General features: G+C 39.6%; 1 protein-coding gene across 3 annotated transcripts in view; it reads right to left on the bottom strand.

Annotated features, from left to right (window-relative positions):
• PIKFYVE (phosphoinositide kinase, FYVE-type zinc finger containing) overlaps nt 1–14,596 on the bottom strand; it is an 87,303-nt gene extending 72,707 nt beyond the window's left edge. For 2 of the 3 annotated variants that reach the window (XM_045198079.3, XM_045198083.2), the window contains exons 1-9: nt 14,452–14,596; nt 13,040–13,248; nt 11,019–11,199; nt 9,495–9,647; nt 9,194–9,229; nt 6,288–6,406; nt 5,395–5,566; nt 3,388–3,595; nt 1,511–1,600 (exon numbers count right to left, since the gene is read on the bottom strand). In XM_045198079.3, coding sequence (XP_045054014.2) covers nt 1,511–1,600; nt 3,388–3,595; nt 5,395–5,566; nt 6,288–6,406; nt 9,194–9,229; nt 9,495–9,647; nt 11,019–11,199; nt 13,040–13,072 — 992 coding nt within the window. In that variant the 5' untranslated portion in view covers nt 13,073–13,248; nt 14,452–14,596. The remainder of the gene's footprint in view (nt 1–1,510; nt 1,601–3,387; nt 3,596–5,394; nt 5,567–6,287; nt 6,407–9,193; nt 9,230–9,494; nt 9,648–11,018; nt 11,200–13,039; nt 13,249–14,451) is intronic. The other variant, XR_008426209.1, reaches the window with a different exon arrangement.
• Nucleotides 14,597–19,111: the final 4,515 nt, after the last annotated feature.

The raw sequence follows: 19,111 nt of genomic DNA, 5'->3' as shown, positions 1-19,111 counted from the left end.
TAAGAGAAACCAATCTGAACACACACAAACTGTATGATTCCAACTCTATGACATTTTGGAAAAGGCAAAACTATGGGGACAGTGAAAAGACCAGTGGTTGCCATGGCTGGGAGACAGGAGAGATGAGCGTTCAGGGCCCGCAGGATTTGGAGGACAAGCTATTCTGTACTACACTACAATAGCGGAGAGCGCCGTGGTACACTCTCCAAACCCACAGAATGTACCACGCCAAGGGAGAACCCTATTGTGTGTACCTACGGCCCTCTGGTGACAATGATGTGTCAGTGTAAGTTCACCAGCTGCAACACAGGTACCATTCTGGAGCAGAAGGTTGATAACGGGGAGGTCGCTCGTAGTGGGGTAAGGGGTCATGTGGGAACTCTCTGCACATTCCACTCAATTTTGCTGTGAACCTAAAACTCCTCTACAAAATAAAGCTTATTAGTTTTTTTTTTTTAAGTAAAAGATGCTATGTCTGTAACTTACTCTCAAATAGTTCAGAAAAAAGCAGCATGTATACAATATAGAAAGTAATAAAGCAAATAGGCAAAATGTATCTTAGTGGACCTTAATGAAAAATATAGGGAAATATATTATTCTTGCAACTTTTTGCAAGTTTGGATTACTTTCAAAATAATTTTTTTTTTTAATTTTTGAAAGCTCAAACTCTCCAGCAGCTTCCCATCTCACCCAGGGTAAATAACAAAGCCCGTACAATTAACTGTAGGAATGCTCTACTCCAGGTACACAGGACCTCTTGCTTTTCCTTGCCAGAATGTTCCCTCTCAGGAATTTGCTACTACCTGTTTCTACAAAATAGCCACATGGCTATTCCCTCACATCCTCAGGTCTTTGCTCAGGTGTCACTTTCTCGGTGAGGTCTTCACTAACTACAATATTTAATATTCTACTTCCACCCCTATTCCTTCTGCTTTTTTGGTGTTTTAAATTTTTGTCTGTTTGGCTGCTATATTCCAAGTACACAGTTTGTAGGTACTTAATAATACTTGTCGAAAATATGTTAAACCATGGTGATTTAGATGTCTAGTTCCCCAGGTTTATAACAAATTAACTCACCACTTAAACTTCTAAAAGGGAAGCATTTTCAGGAGGGAGATGTGCACATTGGTAAGATAAGTTAAACAAGGAGGAGGTGTACAGGTGCAGAATGATTATAGACAATTGTTTGTAGAAGCTTGGCTAACAGGAAAAGAAATAATTGGGAATATATATCATTAGAGGTAAAACACAAAGGAGGAGTTTTTGTTTGCCTGTTTTTAGTAGGTGATTAAAGTTAAGTTCATCTGCTAAGCTAGATTCCAAGATCTGAAACCAGTGGAGAAGAGTAGGAAAAAGCCACTCCAGCAGTACAAGTGAGAGCTGACCAGCAAAATGAGAGCAGAGACTGTGTAACAACCAATTCCACCCATTTTTATTGGTATGTTCTTCTCACCACTGGAAAAAAAGAAAAGTCAAACACAGAATACAGTGTTTTCATTTAGCAGTTTACCTATTTCGAGCAGGAGATTTCCCAGCATCCTCTTGAACAGATACAAGTCTTGTTGAAAGAGCAGTATTTGAGGAGTCTGAATGAATCAAACTATAAAGGAAAAAGGAAAAACTTGAGATGATTTGGAACAGTAACAAATTCAATTTTACTGAATTGCTTTAGCATTTAAAAGCAGACTGTTTTCCCTTGTAATTATGAGATTATGGGTCATTTTTGTTTCCTTCCATTAATTAAGGTGGAAACAGTATGGTTTTTATCTTAAGTATATCAAATGCCAAAAGACTGATAATAGTTTATCAAGTATACGCAATGCCATTAATAACATAAACTGGTTGAATGGGTACTTATAGAACTCCTTCTTACATGAATAACACAATATTAAAATGATTTGTGGGTGGAAAACCCTAAGCGCAAGTATTTATTCTCAGCCGCCACAACGCACTGGAACAGCACTGCGGAGTCAGACAAACCTAGGCCCAAGTGCAGGGCCTAGCCCTTACTAGTTGTGTGATCTTGGACACTGTGCTTAATCTCTCTGCACCTCAGATTCCACGTCTGTCAAGAGAAGACAGTAGAGCCTTATGCAGAGATACGATGACTAACAAAGAGTGAACATCAACCAATTAGCACAAAACCTAAAATTCGTCCACCTTTGACATCCATGCTACGTCTCTCAAGAAGCTTTCAAACTTGTTTTGTTAAACCACATTGTCAATTCTGGGCCCATAAAACAGAGCCAGGTACAGCTAAAAGGCATTATAACTGAAGTAAGCAAAAAATTAAGAGTCCCTATGCTTTGTTTCATTACCTGTAGAATTGGTCTTTAAAGTTTACAAAATGCAGATAACACAGAGAATCATGATGCCGCAAACACCAACACACCACCGAGCACTTCAAAAGGGCGCTACTGCTGACTCTGAAGCACTGGTGTTCCCCCACCCAGCTGGCACCCCCTCCCTGCCTTCAGGGAAGCTACTGCCGGGAATTTCCTATCACCAGTCTCTTCCTTTTCTTTAAGTGGACTACGTTTGTATCCCTAGAGTGTGTTCCTTCTGTATATTTTTGAATGTTATGTAAATAGAATAATCACCGGTTATAAATGTGACTTTCTTTTCTACTCTACATTATGTCCCTGAGATTCATATATGTGGAATGTAGCTGTAATTCGTTTTGACTTCTGTTTAAGTTCACTGGTTACATACTAATACCTAACTCCCTTAAGGGGTAATCAATACAATAATTAATCAGAAAGAAGTTAGTTAAAACTTCAAGCACTTTAACATGGCCAGATCGGTATTATGCATAAAAAACAATGTAACTCAAGAAAACAATCAGACACTGAAGAGTCTTGCATTCTAGTTCAAACAATTCCAGGAAAACTCCCAAGAAAAAGTTGGTAACGTTCCCCACTACCAGGCAGTGTAGAATATTTAGACATCTGGAAAGACATGAACTGTTCCCTAGAAAGAATAAAAATCTAATTTCATTGCAAATATTATGAATACAAATCTTATCAGCATTCTCATTCTCTAAGAGGGCTACATTAGAAACTACTAACCTCCGTAACTTCTATTGCCTACTCAACAAATACTACAAAGAAAATAGTACAGGTCGAACACTGTTCTTGGCGCGAGAGAGGACAGTGAATGAGAAGATACAAAGTCTCCCCTCTTGTGGAGCTTACATTTTAATTAGTCAATATAATCATTGTCCATAAACACCCTCTGTGATCCTCCTGCAGGCAAGCCAAAGAAAAAGGAGAAAATAGGGAACTTGCAGGAAGTAATTCGAACAAGGTAAATGTTAACTAAAAGCACTCATAGGGCACCAGACTATCAGTATTTCTCAAATACAAAATTATATTTAAGTGGCAGTACCTTTGCCAGGCAAAATCATCCTCTAAAAATATGTTGCGACTGGCTTTTCTACTCCCGACAGGTGTTCGGGGTTCACTTGGATCAAGTATAGACACGGAGGAAGCAGAATCGGAAAGAGCATTCAAGTCTTCCCCGATGGAATTACTGTCTGTGGAATGAGCGTAACTTAGGGCTATTTTTCTACAGTACGTGCAAGCTCGGAGGTCCCCTGGAAAGGGAAAAAAAAAGAAACTAAGTAAAAGATAAGATTATATTACTTAACAGATGCATTAAATCTTTGGATTAATAGTTTAATAGAAGGGAAACGTCTTCAAATAAGGACTACAAAAAAATTTTTTTAAGTGAAATAATTTTGTTAGCTCAGTTATATATTTTAAAACCATCATTATGAGAAATTCACCCAAGTATACAAAACTTCCTCAACTATTTATAATGGTTAAGAAAATACCACTCAATAACACTAGATAGAAAAGTCTGATTAAAAGATTATTTTGCAAGATTCTAAAAGTGAAATAAGGGGCAGAAGTTTCAAGAAAACAAAATTTAAATGGAGTAAATAAACCAACACAAATGGAAACAACATATTTCCCCAGGCAAAAAGGAAGAAAAATGTTATTTGGGTCTCCATTGTGAAGCCCTGAAAAAAAGCCTCCACAAGGGGGCATCGTTTGAAAAACAAACTAAGAAAACAGGCTTACTAATAATATGAAATATGGGGGGGGGGGGGCTGTTAAGAAAATTTTTATAGTGAAAGTTAGGATGGAAACGAAATATTCTTGGGAGGATAAACAACTAGGTTATTTAATACTTTTAAATGTTGTAATTTTATTTAGGATGCAGTCCTGCCCAAATATAAGTTTTCATTTCTACCCTGTTTTTCTATAACAATTATTTGTATGATTCTATGTTTTAGTGCACCAAAAAAAGGAGGTAAAATAAACTTTACACGTAGCATGTTATTTAACAACTCAACCTTACATGTTTTAGTATTAACATTAGAAAACTGATGTGACTTGGAACAAAAAGATTTCTTACAGTCAACTGTAAGCAATATGTGTTTTCACCATATTTACTACCAAGTATAATTTGTGTTTAATTTTATTTTTTAAGACTACTATTAAATAGTACTCAGTTTTATTAAATTATGCATGTATTTCTTGCAAAATTAATATTTTGCTTAGTCTGTAATATTTTGTCATGGCAGCCCTAGGAAACACACACAAACCATATGAAGACAGGATTTCATCCTAAGGGTAATAGGAACTCTGAAAGGGTTTTAGGCAGGAGAATAGCCTCACATGATCAAATCAGCATTTAACTTAATTTAATTAAGAATACTATCTAGAGTATAGAAAATGATGGAGGTAGGAAAAAAACTAATGGTTAAAAAAAAATAATCTTTTCAAAGACTGTAGCCATAATCTGGATGGAAGATAATTCAGGTCTGAAACTCTGCAGTTTAGGAAAATCTGCATGATAATAAAAATAACGAGAGCGATTCTAAGACTGTTTTCATTTGGGGACCTTCTGCCCACCTTCCACGATCAAATCACTGTACAAATCCACACACTGTTGTTTAGCTTTTTCTGCTCCAACAACTAATTAAAATTTATATATTGCTAATGAAAGAATATAAGACGCAATTTGCTAGAGCTCAGTGTCATTACTCAAGGAAGACCTATATTCTGTAAAATGAAAACTCTCACAATAATATAAACTTGTGACCTACTCTAACCATATTGTATCACGAACGTAATACCCCTGGGTTTTTGACAGCATCTGTGATACACTGTTGCTTCACTTATTTATAGACATCCCCATCCACTTTGTTATTCGACTATAAAACCCTTAAAAGCAAAGCTGTGTCTCCCTTACCTCTGTGTCCTCCATGGCTCACTCATGAAGCCCGAAATGAAAACATGCTTAACGTCATGTTAAGTCTGTATTATAACTATTTTATAGTTAGGACTTTTAAAAATTATAAAACTGTCAATAAGATGCCTTTACCTGTATAGCCCATAAATTTTCCCGGGATTTCTTGATTACAGCATCGACTGCAGAAAATCTGCCCACACAGTCGGCAATGGTGCCGGCGCCTGAAGGTAGTGAATTTCTCGCTGCAGTCGTAGCACTCCTTGCACTGGCTGTCTGGCATCCAGTATTGCTTCAGGTCACTATCCTGGAACAATACAAATACGTGAAGGCTTCCTGAAAATACTGATGAAGATGCAATGGCAGATGCGATGCTAATCAAAGTCTTATGCTGCTTTTGCAGAAAGTGACAAGCTATTTCCAGAATTCCTATGGGAAGAGAAAGCGTCAAAAAGACCAAGACAATCTTGAAGAACAAAACTGAAGGACTTACATTACCAGCCATCGAGACTTATTCTGAAGCCTCAATAATTTTAGAAAGAGTATTAGTTCAAGGATAGGAAAAAAAACGGGGGAGCTATGGAGCAGATAACAGGGCCCTAGCACACCCTCACACATACAAATGGACTTGTGTATGACAAGATTTACAATGCAATCAGTGAAGGACAATACTTAAAAAAAAAAAAAAAATGGTGCTAAGTCCAACTGGATGGCCATGAGAAAAATATGAAGCTTGACCCCTGAATTTCACACAAGTAGTAAAGCTTTTTGAAAAAAATATGGAAGAATATTTACTGATCTTGGGCTAGATAAATACTTCTTAAATAGACACAAAAAATACACATAATTATGAAGGGGAAAAAAGTGGTCAATTAAAATTAAGTACCTATGTGTAAAAATACAGTGTTCATGGGTGGAGGAAATGCTAGCCGAACTTTCTTTCAAGGACATTATGCCATCTCAGTGAGCATGGCATGAACCCCACATAAGGGCTTAATAAGTAATCTTCTAAAGTCCTTCGACTGTACCTGGCTTTTCCCCTCCATGATCTCCTTGAGGCGTTTTAATACAGTGCTGAGGCTTCGAAGCTGAACGGCTGTACGCGGGTCATGACCTCCAAAGGTAGGTTCTGCTTTCCTTCTTGTTTCTGAGTCAGATTTATCAAAAAATAAAATTTAAAAAAACCTTGTTAATAGTCTTCAGTAACCACGCAAAACGAGGCATCCGTGTGATACGCAGTGCCTCTTACTGTCTGCATGTGCTTACGTTCTCACGGCCAGTGAGGTGGACTGAGAGTTAAGGCTAGTCTTTATAAAGGTGAGAGGTGCTGAAAGCGTTTCTTTCAACAAACCGTTTTTGTATTGCCATGTAAAATACTATTTCACGAGCCAGTAAGAGTTACCTGAGAGAAGCACTGTCTGAGACATTGATGGTTTTGAGACCTGCGATGGGGGGATTGCTTAAATGGCCCAAAATTCATTAGTGATTTATTGGGCCCTTTGGTCCCAAGCCGTAAGAAACGCCTCCCCGAAATTCAGCAAAAGGAAAAGCAATCCCAGTGAGTTAACTTAGCTTAGCCTCCACAGTTGAACATCAGCAGGGCTGCGCCCTTCGGTTCAGTCTGCAGAGCCTGCGTCCCAAGTCTCGGGCAGCAGCGGATCAGAGAGGAAACAGCCCAGTCCACACAGAGTCTGACAGACTCAGAGCATCCCGGCTGGTAACTTACCCACACCTTCCTTCACCGGTGCTGGGATTCCAGCGCCACCCTTCCTGCTACCTCCCCACTTCTACGGCTCCAAACTGGACGGGATCGCTTATTTCTTAAAATAGCACTACTGAAGCCAGTTCTAACAATAATAAAATTCCAACTTCCAGCTTTGTGGCCAGAATGGGTTGTGCCTGCCAAAGCTGTATACATTATTTATTTTAGAGCAAAATTACTACTAAAGTTCCCACCTAATTCCTGGCTTCAGTGGTTACAAAATCTACGCATAAAATGGAGGTGGCTTAACAAAGAGAATGAACGTGCCTATTAAACTCACTCATTAACCTAATAATCTATGGCAAAGCAAGATGGAAAATATCCACCCTACATCTTTCTCTAACTCACTTTGCTTGATTTGTTTTAGATATGCTTTGTTTTGGTGTGGTGGGGAAAAAAAGGGGTTACAAAAAATGAAAGATCAGTATCCAAATCCAAATTGACAAAGAACTTTCCTAATTTAAGATGCGATGAAGCTGTTACAATCTAACAGTTGTGCTCCCAGGCACGGGCAACAATTAATCGTGAAGCCCCTTGCGTTTAGCCAGTTAGGAGTTCGTGTGAGAGTACTAACATCATCATCCGTTGAAAAAGGAAGAGCAAGTCTTGTTCCTGAAACCACCAGAATCAGAGATCTCAAAGATTAAAGAGCACTGAGAAGACATCCGGTCTAGCACTGTGCCACTAGGCAAACAATCTTAGCTGTGTCTCTTATAAAATAGATATTAGAAAATTAAGTGATTTTCCTATGGTCATAGAGCTAGCAAACTGTGGAATTACAGCCTTTTGACAGGAAAAGGAACTTGATTGGTCAAACGATCCCAGGTTTCTGAGCCTGTAGCAGCTGAAGTAAAATAAATGAATCAAGAGCAGCTGAAGTAAAATAAACCTGATACAAGACAATAAGGAATGGTGGGGACTGCAGCAAACCACACACACGTTCCACCTACTGATATTTAATTTCAAGTTTATCAAAACTCCAAGGCAAAATTTGGTAGGCTGTCAGTTTGTAACCCCTAGAAAATTAGATTCTTGCCCTGGCTGGTGTGGCTCAGTGGGCTGAGTGCCGGCCAGCGAACTAAAGGGTCACTGGTTCAATTCCCAGTCAGGGCACATGCCTGGGTTGAGGGACAGGTCCCCAGTTGGGGGTGTAGGAGAGGCAACCACACATCGATATTTCTCTCCCTCACTTTCCTCCTCCCTTCCCCTCTCTCTAAAAACAAAATCTTTTTAAAAAATTAGATTCTAGTCCAACTCTTCAATATTACAAATGGAGATATCTTATGCCGAATTCAGTAGAGGCTTTAGTCAAAAGAACTCCCTCAACAAAAATAGCAGCATTGTCCAGGTCAGGTTCAAGAGCTAAGGAGAGTTTACTGAAGTCAAAGATGAGAATGGGGATAGTCTCTTCCTTCCACTCCTTGCCGTAAAAGGAGAGGTCCATTCTCCCTCTCCCCTTCCCACCTTCTGACTCTTCCTTCCAAATGGCTGCCATCACCCAGGCCAAGGGTCACTGCCCTGGGAAACCTGTGGGGCAAGGCAGCCAGCTCTGCTCCAGTCCTTAGAGAGAAACTCTTCTGCTCGGTTTCTCCTCCTCCTTCTGACCCCCCAGAAGGAGGTTCTAAACCAAGTCTCGACTAGCAATAAAATATCCTCCTGCCAACCACCATTACCTGCACCTGCCTACTTCTCACTTGAGGATCTCACGGAGAAGACTGGCCAGACCAGACAAGCATCTGGTGTTCCGGGACACCTGATTCCCAATGCCGCACCACTTCCCTTCTATTATGCCACCTCTCACTGCCTGTCTTCTACCACCTTGAGCTGGGCGAACCACTGCCATGAGTTTAATAATCTAACAGAAATAAAACATCGAACAACTCACGTTAGCCTCTGAATCCAGGCACTGATCCCCAGCCTGTACTCGACAGAAGAGCATGAAAATGAAGGAGAGGATGTGCAGTAGACCAGGATGGAGAACAAAGAAGCAAGAGAAGCTCAGCTTATCCAGCCACACTGACACAGTTTGCACCCAACGAGGACAGAAGGCCAAGAGCCCTGGGCAGCCCATTAATGGAGTTGACAGAGTGCTGCAGCCAGAGGCATGCACGTCACATGACACTAGCCATCTCACCAATGGATGCAGGGTTCATTCACAAGGTTGAAACTGACCTGCGTTCTCCTGGGGATGTTGCAAACTGTTCTCTGCTGAAACCCAAGCAAGTAATTAATCAAAAAACAGTCAAGAGATTTCTGCTCAGCCTAAATTAAAGTTTAATATAATGTTTAAGAAATACTTTTTAGGCATCTACAAATTCTTTCACTATCTAGGCAATCGTTTCATTAATTCTGAAGAGTACCTATTTCAAACAGCAGAAAAGTTAAGTCAGTAAGTCAGTAAACCACCTGGAAAACAATGACTGTGGAAAAAATCTACTACACAGAGGGGAATGAAAGAAGAACGCTGTCTTACCTAATACTGTTGAAGACCGCCGCTGGAGTTCCTCATTTAGCTGCTTTTTATAAGGTGTAGGTGACCTCACAGACTGTGTTCTCGAAGGGAGCTGAGGGCTGGTCCAATTTCCACCTAGAGACTGCTGTTCTCCCTGGCCTCCTTCTGCTCTCTCTGTCGCAAAGGAAAGGCTGGCATTATTCGAAAAAATAAGACTCAGAGTTCAGCAAAAAGAAGGAAGTAGATGAAATCCGTCAGGAAGAAATGTATATGTGTACTACATGCATAATTAAAAATTAGGGTTTTAAAAAAAAATCAAAGCAGGTGGCAAAATTACAGGCCAACGATCAGATCCTTAGTATATGTGATCTTCAATTTGTTTTACTTTTCATTAGAAATATCTTGAGCATATTAAAGGATATAGAATGCAAGCTTCACACAAAGCCACAGATTTTAACAGGGTCTGTTTTGTTTATGGGGTAAGTCCCTCGCACTATTAAAATAGTACCTAGCAGAGAGTAGGTAATCAATAAACATTTGCTAAATAGACTGTCATCTTATGGTGACTAGATATAATATGGTCTCCTGAGTGGAGTCTCGGAACACAAAAAGGACATTAGGAAAAAACTAAAGAAATATAAATAAAACACATACTTTAATTAACATATCAATAATGGTACATTCATTAATTGAAATAAATGTACCGTACCAATGTAAGACGTTAATAACAGGAGAAACTGGGTATGGAGTATATGAGAACTCTCTGTCCTACTTTCCCAATTTTTCTGTAAACCTAAAACTATTCTAAACAATAAAGTTTACTTTTAGAAAAAATAAATGTTTTAAAAATGAACATTTTTTACAGAGCTTTAAAAATGACTACTGGTAAAAGTCAGTTAATATATTTAATTTTTACTTAAACTATTAACTCCCAAAGTCCTTTACAACAAAAGGGATTATTTTCCAACTCACTTCAAATAATACAGCCAAATATAAAGCAAAAGATATAGGCCATGTTTTCTTAATTTTTCTTCCAGGTAAAAAATACATTATTTAATAAAACCTCACTTTAAACGTATCTTTTAATTTGATAACATTACATTTACATCTTACCTAGTGGGTTTAAGTCAACAATAGGCCTAAAGATGGTTTCTATTTATAAAAAATAAGACTTTTTTTCTCCCATGTGCTGATCCTTTTAGTTTCATTGCTTTAATTAAAATCTTTTGGCTATTAACCCCTAAAAGAACAAAGTCCATTCTGTGAACTTAAGAAGGTGAAACATACTAAAGTAAGGGGGACAACACTTTAAAAGGGACCTCCTTTTAACATTTAGTCAGATCTTCGATTACTAACAATTAATAAGATTACAGGGAAAATTCTAGCTTTCCCTTCCTAAGCAGTAGACCTCAGTGAATATGATTAAAGCCCTCCCCTTGTTAGTGAATTACATTCTTGCAAAGACACGACATGAAACTGGAACAGGAGAACTTCAGAGAATCAAAATTGTAGGTCCTCTGATCTTTAAGAATTAGGCCTCCTTACCTTTGTTAAATCGGAAGAGATTTACAAAAGAACTGTATGCTGATTTAAAAGGAGGTTCGTCCTGATCGGGAGTCAGAGGTTTAAAGTGAGTGAGACGAGAGGGACTAGTAGGAGACCGTGGCAAGTCACTGGCGGAGTCCAGTGTGGGGGAAGCCTTATCCTCTGTGGCCATTTCATGAGTCTAAAAAGCAAAAGAAACAAGCACAAGATATAAAGTTCCTCAGGAACCCCAAACGTTAATTCTAAACAGCATCCCTAAATATCTGAAAATCTGACTCCGAAAATTCAGACCTATGAAAACCAAACAGTAAATAAATCCAGTTTAGCGTATACCCTAAACTAAGGCTCAAAAACTCTGCAGTCTGGATCTTAAGGAAATCTGTCACCTAAAGTCACTATTATACTGCTGCTCAAAGTACAGAAAATATCAAAATCATTGAAAAATTGGAAGTAGGGCAGAAATGTGAACAGGTAAAAGGAAATAAAAGGCATTTTTGCACAGTTTATATCTTTTCCATTTTAAGATGTTTTTGTTAAAAGAGATATTTGGTAGTTTTTGAAAAACTGGTTTTTTACAAGCACATAAATTCCTCAAAGCTTTGTTCCACTCACTTCAATTTTTTCTTTGAAAAAAATAGAAAAGGTAAATATTTCCAAGAAAATAGTCATCTCTTAGTGACACCGCTACAATAACCTCAAAAATTACCTCAAGCTATGCCTCCACACCTTGGGACCTATCCAATCGACAAGCTGTTCCCCATCATCTTCTTCCCGGGCACATGAACCTGGTTTTTCTCCCTTCAAGTCTAAACTCACATAGACATTAAAACGAAGATCTTAAAGGGCTTTTTAAAAATAACTAACCAGAAGTCACAATTAAACTAAAGCAGTAAAGGTAACCACATCACCAAGTGGAAGTTACGGGAAAGCACTGATGTCTATTTTCTGCCAGCTTGAGTAATACTTCAAATAAAAGAACCATGAACTATGCATAAACTCTGGTCATTAAAGTGCTACAGTTTGGAATCTAATTTTTACTTAACAGACAGGACACTGTACTCGTATAAAATGTTCTCACTTTCACAGTCATATTTACCAGCTCATTTAATTTTTACAAAAACCCTGAAAGGTGCACAGAACTGGCCTTATTCCTGTATTTTACCTTCGAGGGAACCAATGTGCACTGAACCTAAAATGACTTTCTAGAGGGTCACACCACTTGTCAGGGGTGGTGACTAAACCCCAAGTGTCACCCCAGAATTATTCTTCAGCACGAAATTAGTTTTGTAGCTCTTCACAAACTTCCAGTTCTAGCCTATTTGAATTCTAACTACTCCAGAGGTGTTCTGATTAATAATTTACTTAATAAATTAAAGTAGAAATGAAACCACTGACTTGAATGGAATTTTGGCAGTAAATGTTTACTGCCATGGAGGGAGAGAGAAAGGAAAAGAGGAAGAAGAAGAGGAAGAAGCAAAGGAAGAAGAGGGGGAAGGGAGAGAAAAGGAGGAAGGAGAGAGGGAAGGAAGGTCTCTAACATAATCTATCAGGGAGGGTAGTCAATAAACATTCCAAAGTGTTGTAACAATCCATATTCTAGCATAAAGAGTTAGGAAATGAGATGGAAACTGATCAAATGTAAACTCCAAAAAGTGAAAAAGGGGTAAAAAAAAAAAGAGCACTGGAGAGAAAGAGTAAGTGAGGGCAATAATCCTAAGGCCTTGGAAATCAGCCTACCTTCATTCTACTTGGACAAAAGAAACATCAAAAGCAGAGTCAGCAATGCGCCTGAAGAGACCTAGCATTACTTTAAAGGGTCACCCACAGACAAAACTTGTATTAGGCCAGGTAGATGTGTAGATAAAAATTACCCTGGAAACACTCAGCAATTGCAGTCTCTGAAGGATAAACACACCACTTACTTACAGGACACCAGGATTCTGAAAAAAACTACCATACAACTCTTATTCTCTGGTAGCTTAATATGAATTAATATATAAATTAATGGGATTCTTTCCTACCTGATAGATAATTAAAAGTATTAACCTACTCATCCAAAGACCTCTGATTATCACCAGTACTTTCTTTGCATCTTGTCATTTGAAGGCTGCTATTTATTTATTATATACAGGCTGACTTCGCACTATCTTGTTGCTTAAGCCAATGTGAAAGCTAATCAGGAGTTAAAATGTAGAAAATAAACTCGATCTGCCAGCCAATACCAAAATTTCTGCAGATAGAAAAAAAAAACCAAGAATCAGTCAAGTCCCTTCTATGTAGTTTTTGAAAAATACTCAAAAGACATCTAATAATGCAGGACAGCTGGATACTAGAAATGTTAGTTGTTGCCAACAGGGATTTTTTGTTGTTCAACTTTTGATCAACAAGCCAACAGAAACACTAATGGCAAACCACAGTGTGATCCACATTACTCTTCCAAAAACGAAAAGGGGAGGACAAAGGACAGCTGTCCTGCTCTACAGAAGAGACCTGCTCAACCTTTGCCACAAACCCAAACCCAAACCCAACTGAGAGAAACTAAGATTATTTTTTGTAGGATTCCTGATGGAATGAGAACTTTGGAGTGGCGGAAAACGAGATTCAAAGAAGTCAGAAATAAGGTGCAAATAAACCAGAAATGAATCAAAGAAATCATCAGTGCAATATACCGAGCAACTACCTGTCCTGTCCTTAGCGCACTAATTCAACAGAGGGTGCGCTGAATCGATACACGATTGTTTAACATATACACAATAAACAAAAATAACTGCTATACACAGAATTCTAGCATTTCTCATAATTCTGGAATGTCTTACAAGTAACCTTTATATTAGACATAAGACTTAATTCCTTAAAAATATCCATCACATTCCAGTCTCATCCTCTTGCTTGGAACATTCTAAGCAAAGGGAAAATACTAATTGGTAAACAAGTCTTCTTGTCTTAGACCGTGAAACACCAGCAGAAATGGAATAGCCTCAAACAGCAGAGGCAAGCGTTTAAGGAGGCATCTACGTATTTGAAACCCCACTACTGCTGTCCTTTCTGGAGCTCATGAACTTTTCTTTCCCAGCCTATGGATGCACCTCTGATTCAGAGCTAATTCACCAGAGAGGGGAGGAACTGCACTGTGCACCTCGAAAGTGAGCTTAGGGGTACAGGACGAGAGAACTTCGAATGTTTCCAAGGAAACCTCTTCACGAAGAGCCCCATCTGGCTCCCTTCCACAGTCGCATGACAAGGGGCAACGGGGGAATCAGGGGAGCTGGCTAGCAGCGGACCCAGATCCTCTGCCCTCACCGGCCCAGACGCAGTTGGGGAGCCACAGAGCTCCCCTTCCTTTTAGCCTTCCCCTCCGCTCCGGAGCTCCCCAAATCGGCCTTCGGCCCCACTCTGAGCCCCAGCAGGCGGCGCGCCAGGGCCCCGCCCTTACCTGCGCCTCCGGCCCGGGCCCGCAGACCCCTCTACCCGAGCCGCCGCTTCACCCCGTAGGGGCGCAGGAAGCCGGCTTCGGAGCGCAGCGACGGGCCTCCGACTGTCGCGGGAGGAAGCAAAGCAGCTTACATGATTGGTGTGGCTTCTTGCTTCCCCAAGGCTCCTCCCTCTGTTTCTCCTCTCCTCCAATCCGCAACTTTCCTGACCGCCCGCTCCGCCCTCTCCTTCCGGCCCGCACGACGGCCCGATCAGATGTTCAGGCAGAGGGAATCCAACCCAGATAGAGTCGTTCCTGACACTTTGGCCGAGAATTGGCCGCCTCAGCCTTCTCAGAAGCATCCAGGACGGCTGTGCGCCTGAGCATCAGGCGTGCGGGGTCACCTGATGGGCTCCGGCTGCCCCGAGGCTACCGTAAGTGTCCGATGATGTGGGCACTCATAATACGTAACGGCGCGCAATGGTCTCGTGACTGACGTTCACTTGTGCGTTACAGAGCATTTATGTCTATAGCCAAGACTGTTATATTTGGGTGACTCTGCCAATAACCAGCCACGTGACCTTAAACAAATTTCTTTAGGCCCTAGACGGGTTAACTGTAAAATGGGGCTAATAATAGTACCCACTTAACAGATTTTTTGAGGATCAAGAATTGCATGTAAAGCATTTGACAGTATCAAACCCAGAGTAAGCGATGTTACCTCTGTTGCGGAAAGGGGGCCCGCATACTAAACCTGACAAGCCCAGGGGAGGCCAGCACGGAATGCTCCCCTTACAAACTCAGAGATCGAAAGTAACCACATAGGATATTACAAACATGAAAATTCCTAACTAAAAGCCCTTCACGGCTGTACTCAAGTCCTAGGCCTTTAGCTTCCTTCACAAAGGTTACTCTTTACTTTAAGTGAGCCTATTGTCTGTTTACATCTAAGATAAACCTTTGAAATGTCAGTGTCTCCTTATCCAGATCCCTCAGGGTACAAGTGCCTGCACCAGAACACCAGACCACAGGGCCGCTCACTGTTGTCTTACTTCCTCCATACCATCTTTATGTGATGGAACTGTTCATCATTAACGATCCCATACCCACCAATGTAAAGGATGTACGTGTCTCTTCATTTTACTTTTTATCCAAACCCAGAGGTTCCCCACCCCTTTGCTTTCTCCCAGCCCCTCAATCTACCACCAATGGATTTCACATAACCCTATTTATATCTCCTCCTATTCTTCTAATGCATAAAATAAGCTGCAGAACTGCCATTTTATGGAGCAGTTTCTCAATTCATTGAGATTCTGCTTCTCCGCAATTGTCAGTTTGACTCAAATAAACTCATAAAAAATTCTTAGCCTGGCTGATGTAGCTCAGTGGATTGAGTGTGAGTCTGGAAATCAAAGCATCGCTAGTATGATTCCCAGTCAGGGCACATGCCTGAGTTGCAGGCCAGGTCCCTGGTGAGGGGCCCAAGAGGTAACCACACATTGATGTTTTCTCTCCCCTTGTTTCTCCCTCCCTTCCCCTCTCACTAAAAATAAATAAAATCTTTAAAAAATAAATAAATAAACTCATAAAAAATTCTCTGTACGGTTTGGATGCTTCTTATGCAGACAGCTCTATAGCTAATCTTTTCATCCAAGTTTTGAGTTGCAAAGACTGGTGCAGATAAAGTTACCAACCCCCATCTTGCACAGCCTATATTATCCATTGTTTTGCCCAGCAATGAGCATTGTGCCATTAGCTGAAGAAAAGGTGCCAAAACCTGCCAATTATGGAAAGGAAGTTACATCAAAAGTGACTTGCTATTTTAATTAAGTCCTCGGGCCCTTTTCCTCAAGGTTTGACAAATCCCTACCCAGTTTTCCTTGAGTTTGTCTTCTCAGATGCTGGAGAGTAGCATCAAAGCCTGAAGGTTGGTACCAGTACAAATCTTGGTCACCATCCTCAGCTGAGCTGGTCAGCAAGCATCCTAGGAGTTGGCAGTCAGCTTGCTTTCTCACTGCTGCTATTCCACATACACATACACCCGCATTATCTTGACTATCATTCTCAGCAGAGAATCTCATCCTTCTGAGTGAAAAAGCCAAGGTTGCTTTGGGTGCACATTTACCTGCGTACACATCTACCCTGGCCTGCCTCCCACCTACAACTCTGGAAGAAAGGGGCCTCTCTTTTTTTCTCTGGCTCGATCCTCCCAGCTCCCATCCACACCCTCCTATCTCCCCTGGGAGTTTGTACCATGTTTTAAACTGCACCTTTTCTAATGACTCTTTCTCCTCATCCCATAAACATGTTCAAGTTTCTGTCTTCCTTAAAAAAAAAAAAAAGACAAGCAAAAAAAAATCCCCCTCTTGTAATTAGCTTGCCAAATACTAATATTTTGTAAACTTACAAGAAAGTATAAATTAGACCCAGGGATCACATGAACAGAATAGCTAGCCCAGGCAAGACCCTAATGCATATAGAAACTCCATATATGGTGTCAAAGGTAAACTGAGGCATAAACTTGCATTTTTTGATATACCTCAGTTTATCTTCCAACAGTATCAATAGGGACTCATAATTATTTTTGCAATATGTTATAATCATTTCTTTCACTGCTCATTTTGATGGTCAAGAGTAACTTCGAGCTTGTACTCGCATCCATTTCACATGCCTCCATCACCTTTTGAGCATTTTTAAGAATGCTTCCTGACCCTAAAATACACCAGGCTCATCTTGGACTATCTCTGCCCCAGGCCTTGAATCAGTCAGTTTTCAAAGGAGCTCTGGTTCCCTTTAGTAAGAAATGCAAAGATGTTTTTTAAAATCATGAAATTCAGTTCTGACTAGCAAGTAATGAAATTGACAGTCTTTTGCACTTCATGGAAAAGCATAAATAAGTATATCCCTCCCACAAAATGATTTGATGGGTCTACTAAGCATGTTAAAAGTGTTTACACTTGATCAATGATTCTAACTCTAGCAATCTAGCCTAACGAAATGATTCAAGCATAAAATAAAATATACCTAAATATGTTTGTCACAGTTATTTGAAACAGTAAAAATAAATAAAAAGGAAACAAATTTCTAACCAACACAAACCAGATGAAAGTAATACAATCAAATGATGAACTCATCATTTGATGATTATGCAATCATCAAAAATTATCTTTACCAAGACCTTATAGAGTCTTTCTTCTTCACCTCACAGTCAACTTTCTTTAACAAATTTTCTTGTCTCCAAAACTCCCCACCTCCCATTTATACTTCAATCCCCTATTGTTTGACTTCTATCAGAATCATTCTGATATAATTATTCTTCTTAAAGTGCTTTCATGAGATCCTTCTACTTGCCAAAATTTCCAGGCTTTGTCTTTCTTGCTCTTTTTTGCTCTCCTTTTTGGAAACTTTTTCTTTGGCTCCCGTCAGGCTCTGCTGATTCTGCTATCCCCAGAGAGTCCTTCTCATTCTCTTTTGGGGGCTCCTTTTCCTCTACCTGGCTCTTGAAGATGTTAAGTATTTCACAGAGTTCTTGCTGAGATAGACTTTTCTTCTTACTCTGCACAGTAGTTCCCCACCCCCTACTTGTCCATGGTTTTATATCACATTTCAAGCAGTAATTTAATTTCAGTCAAATATGATTTGTTACATTGTTGCTAGGTAATGTATTATCTTATAGTTTTGTTTCTAGTCATTTTGTCTATAAATTTGTTATAGTTGTTGTGTAAAAGCTAACAACATAAGGAGCATACAGAGAGTAATATTAGAAGTCAATTCTAGGAATCTACAAAAAACTATTTTCAATTATAGAGGATTCCCTACATCACTGGCTTCAGAAACACTGTTTTAGATGCTGAGACTCCCATAAGTGTTACCTTTCTTCCTGCACAGGCCTGGAGCCAAATTTGCACCCCATTTCCAGCTGTGTTTAGAATTTGATCTAATACATTTCGTGATTAAATTCACCTTGGTTCTATGTAATTTCCTACATTTATTCTCTCTTTCCTCACCTATATTCAATGTTTTTTATCACACTATATTGTATGTATCTTGGAGACTACCCTAAATCCTTTTTGGAACAAGAATGACTATAAATACTTTTACTAGTGGGCAAGGGGTAATAAAAAATGTGAGCCCAATATAATACAGAGTAAAGCTACAATCTCGGGTGACTTTGGGTCTCAGATTGGAGGCCCAATACACCTGTGCTCATACACCTCTATAATAATTTCTACAGGCATAAATGGAGGTGACAGCTACTTTCTGTTAATCCACCCCAAAAAATCAAGCGCAACGCTATGTATTCTTTCTTCCTTTTCTTTTAGTCAAAATACCAGTGCCCTCTAGTGTCAAAAATGCACCTTGTGTGGTGCCCTTCCTATCAGTTTATCTTCAAAGAGAATAATCATAATAATCTGATGCTAAAGATAACTTTTTTTGGCATTGTATGGTATTAGTCAGCATTTATTAATATTGTTTGGCCATTTTATAACTTTTAAAAATAAATTTGGGGACATTAAATCCCGGGAAGCAACACACAAGCATGCTATTATGCTGCAAATCACTACCTAAAATACTCCTTTACCACTGTGTTTTCAAGAGTAAGGAGTACACCAAAAAATAATTACCTGGAGGGGACAAATTTTTTTTAAGCCACTGGTTTCTCAAGTTTCACATCTTTAGT

Source organism: Desmodus rotundus, chromosome 2 (assembly GCF_022682495.2).
Source record: "Desmodus rotundus isolate HL8 chromosome 2, HLdesRot8A.1, whole genome shotgun sequence".
NCBI classification, from domain to species: Eukaryota; Metazoa; Chordata; class Mammalia; order Chiroptera; family Phyllostomidae; genus Desmodus; species Desmodus rotundus.
This window is presented reverse-complemented; position numbering and strand designations above follow the sequence as displayed.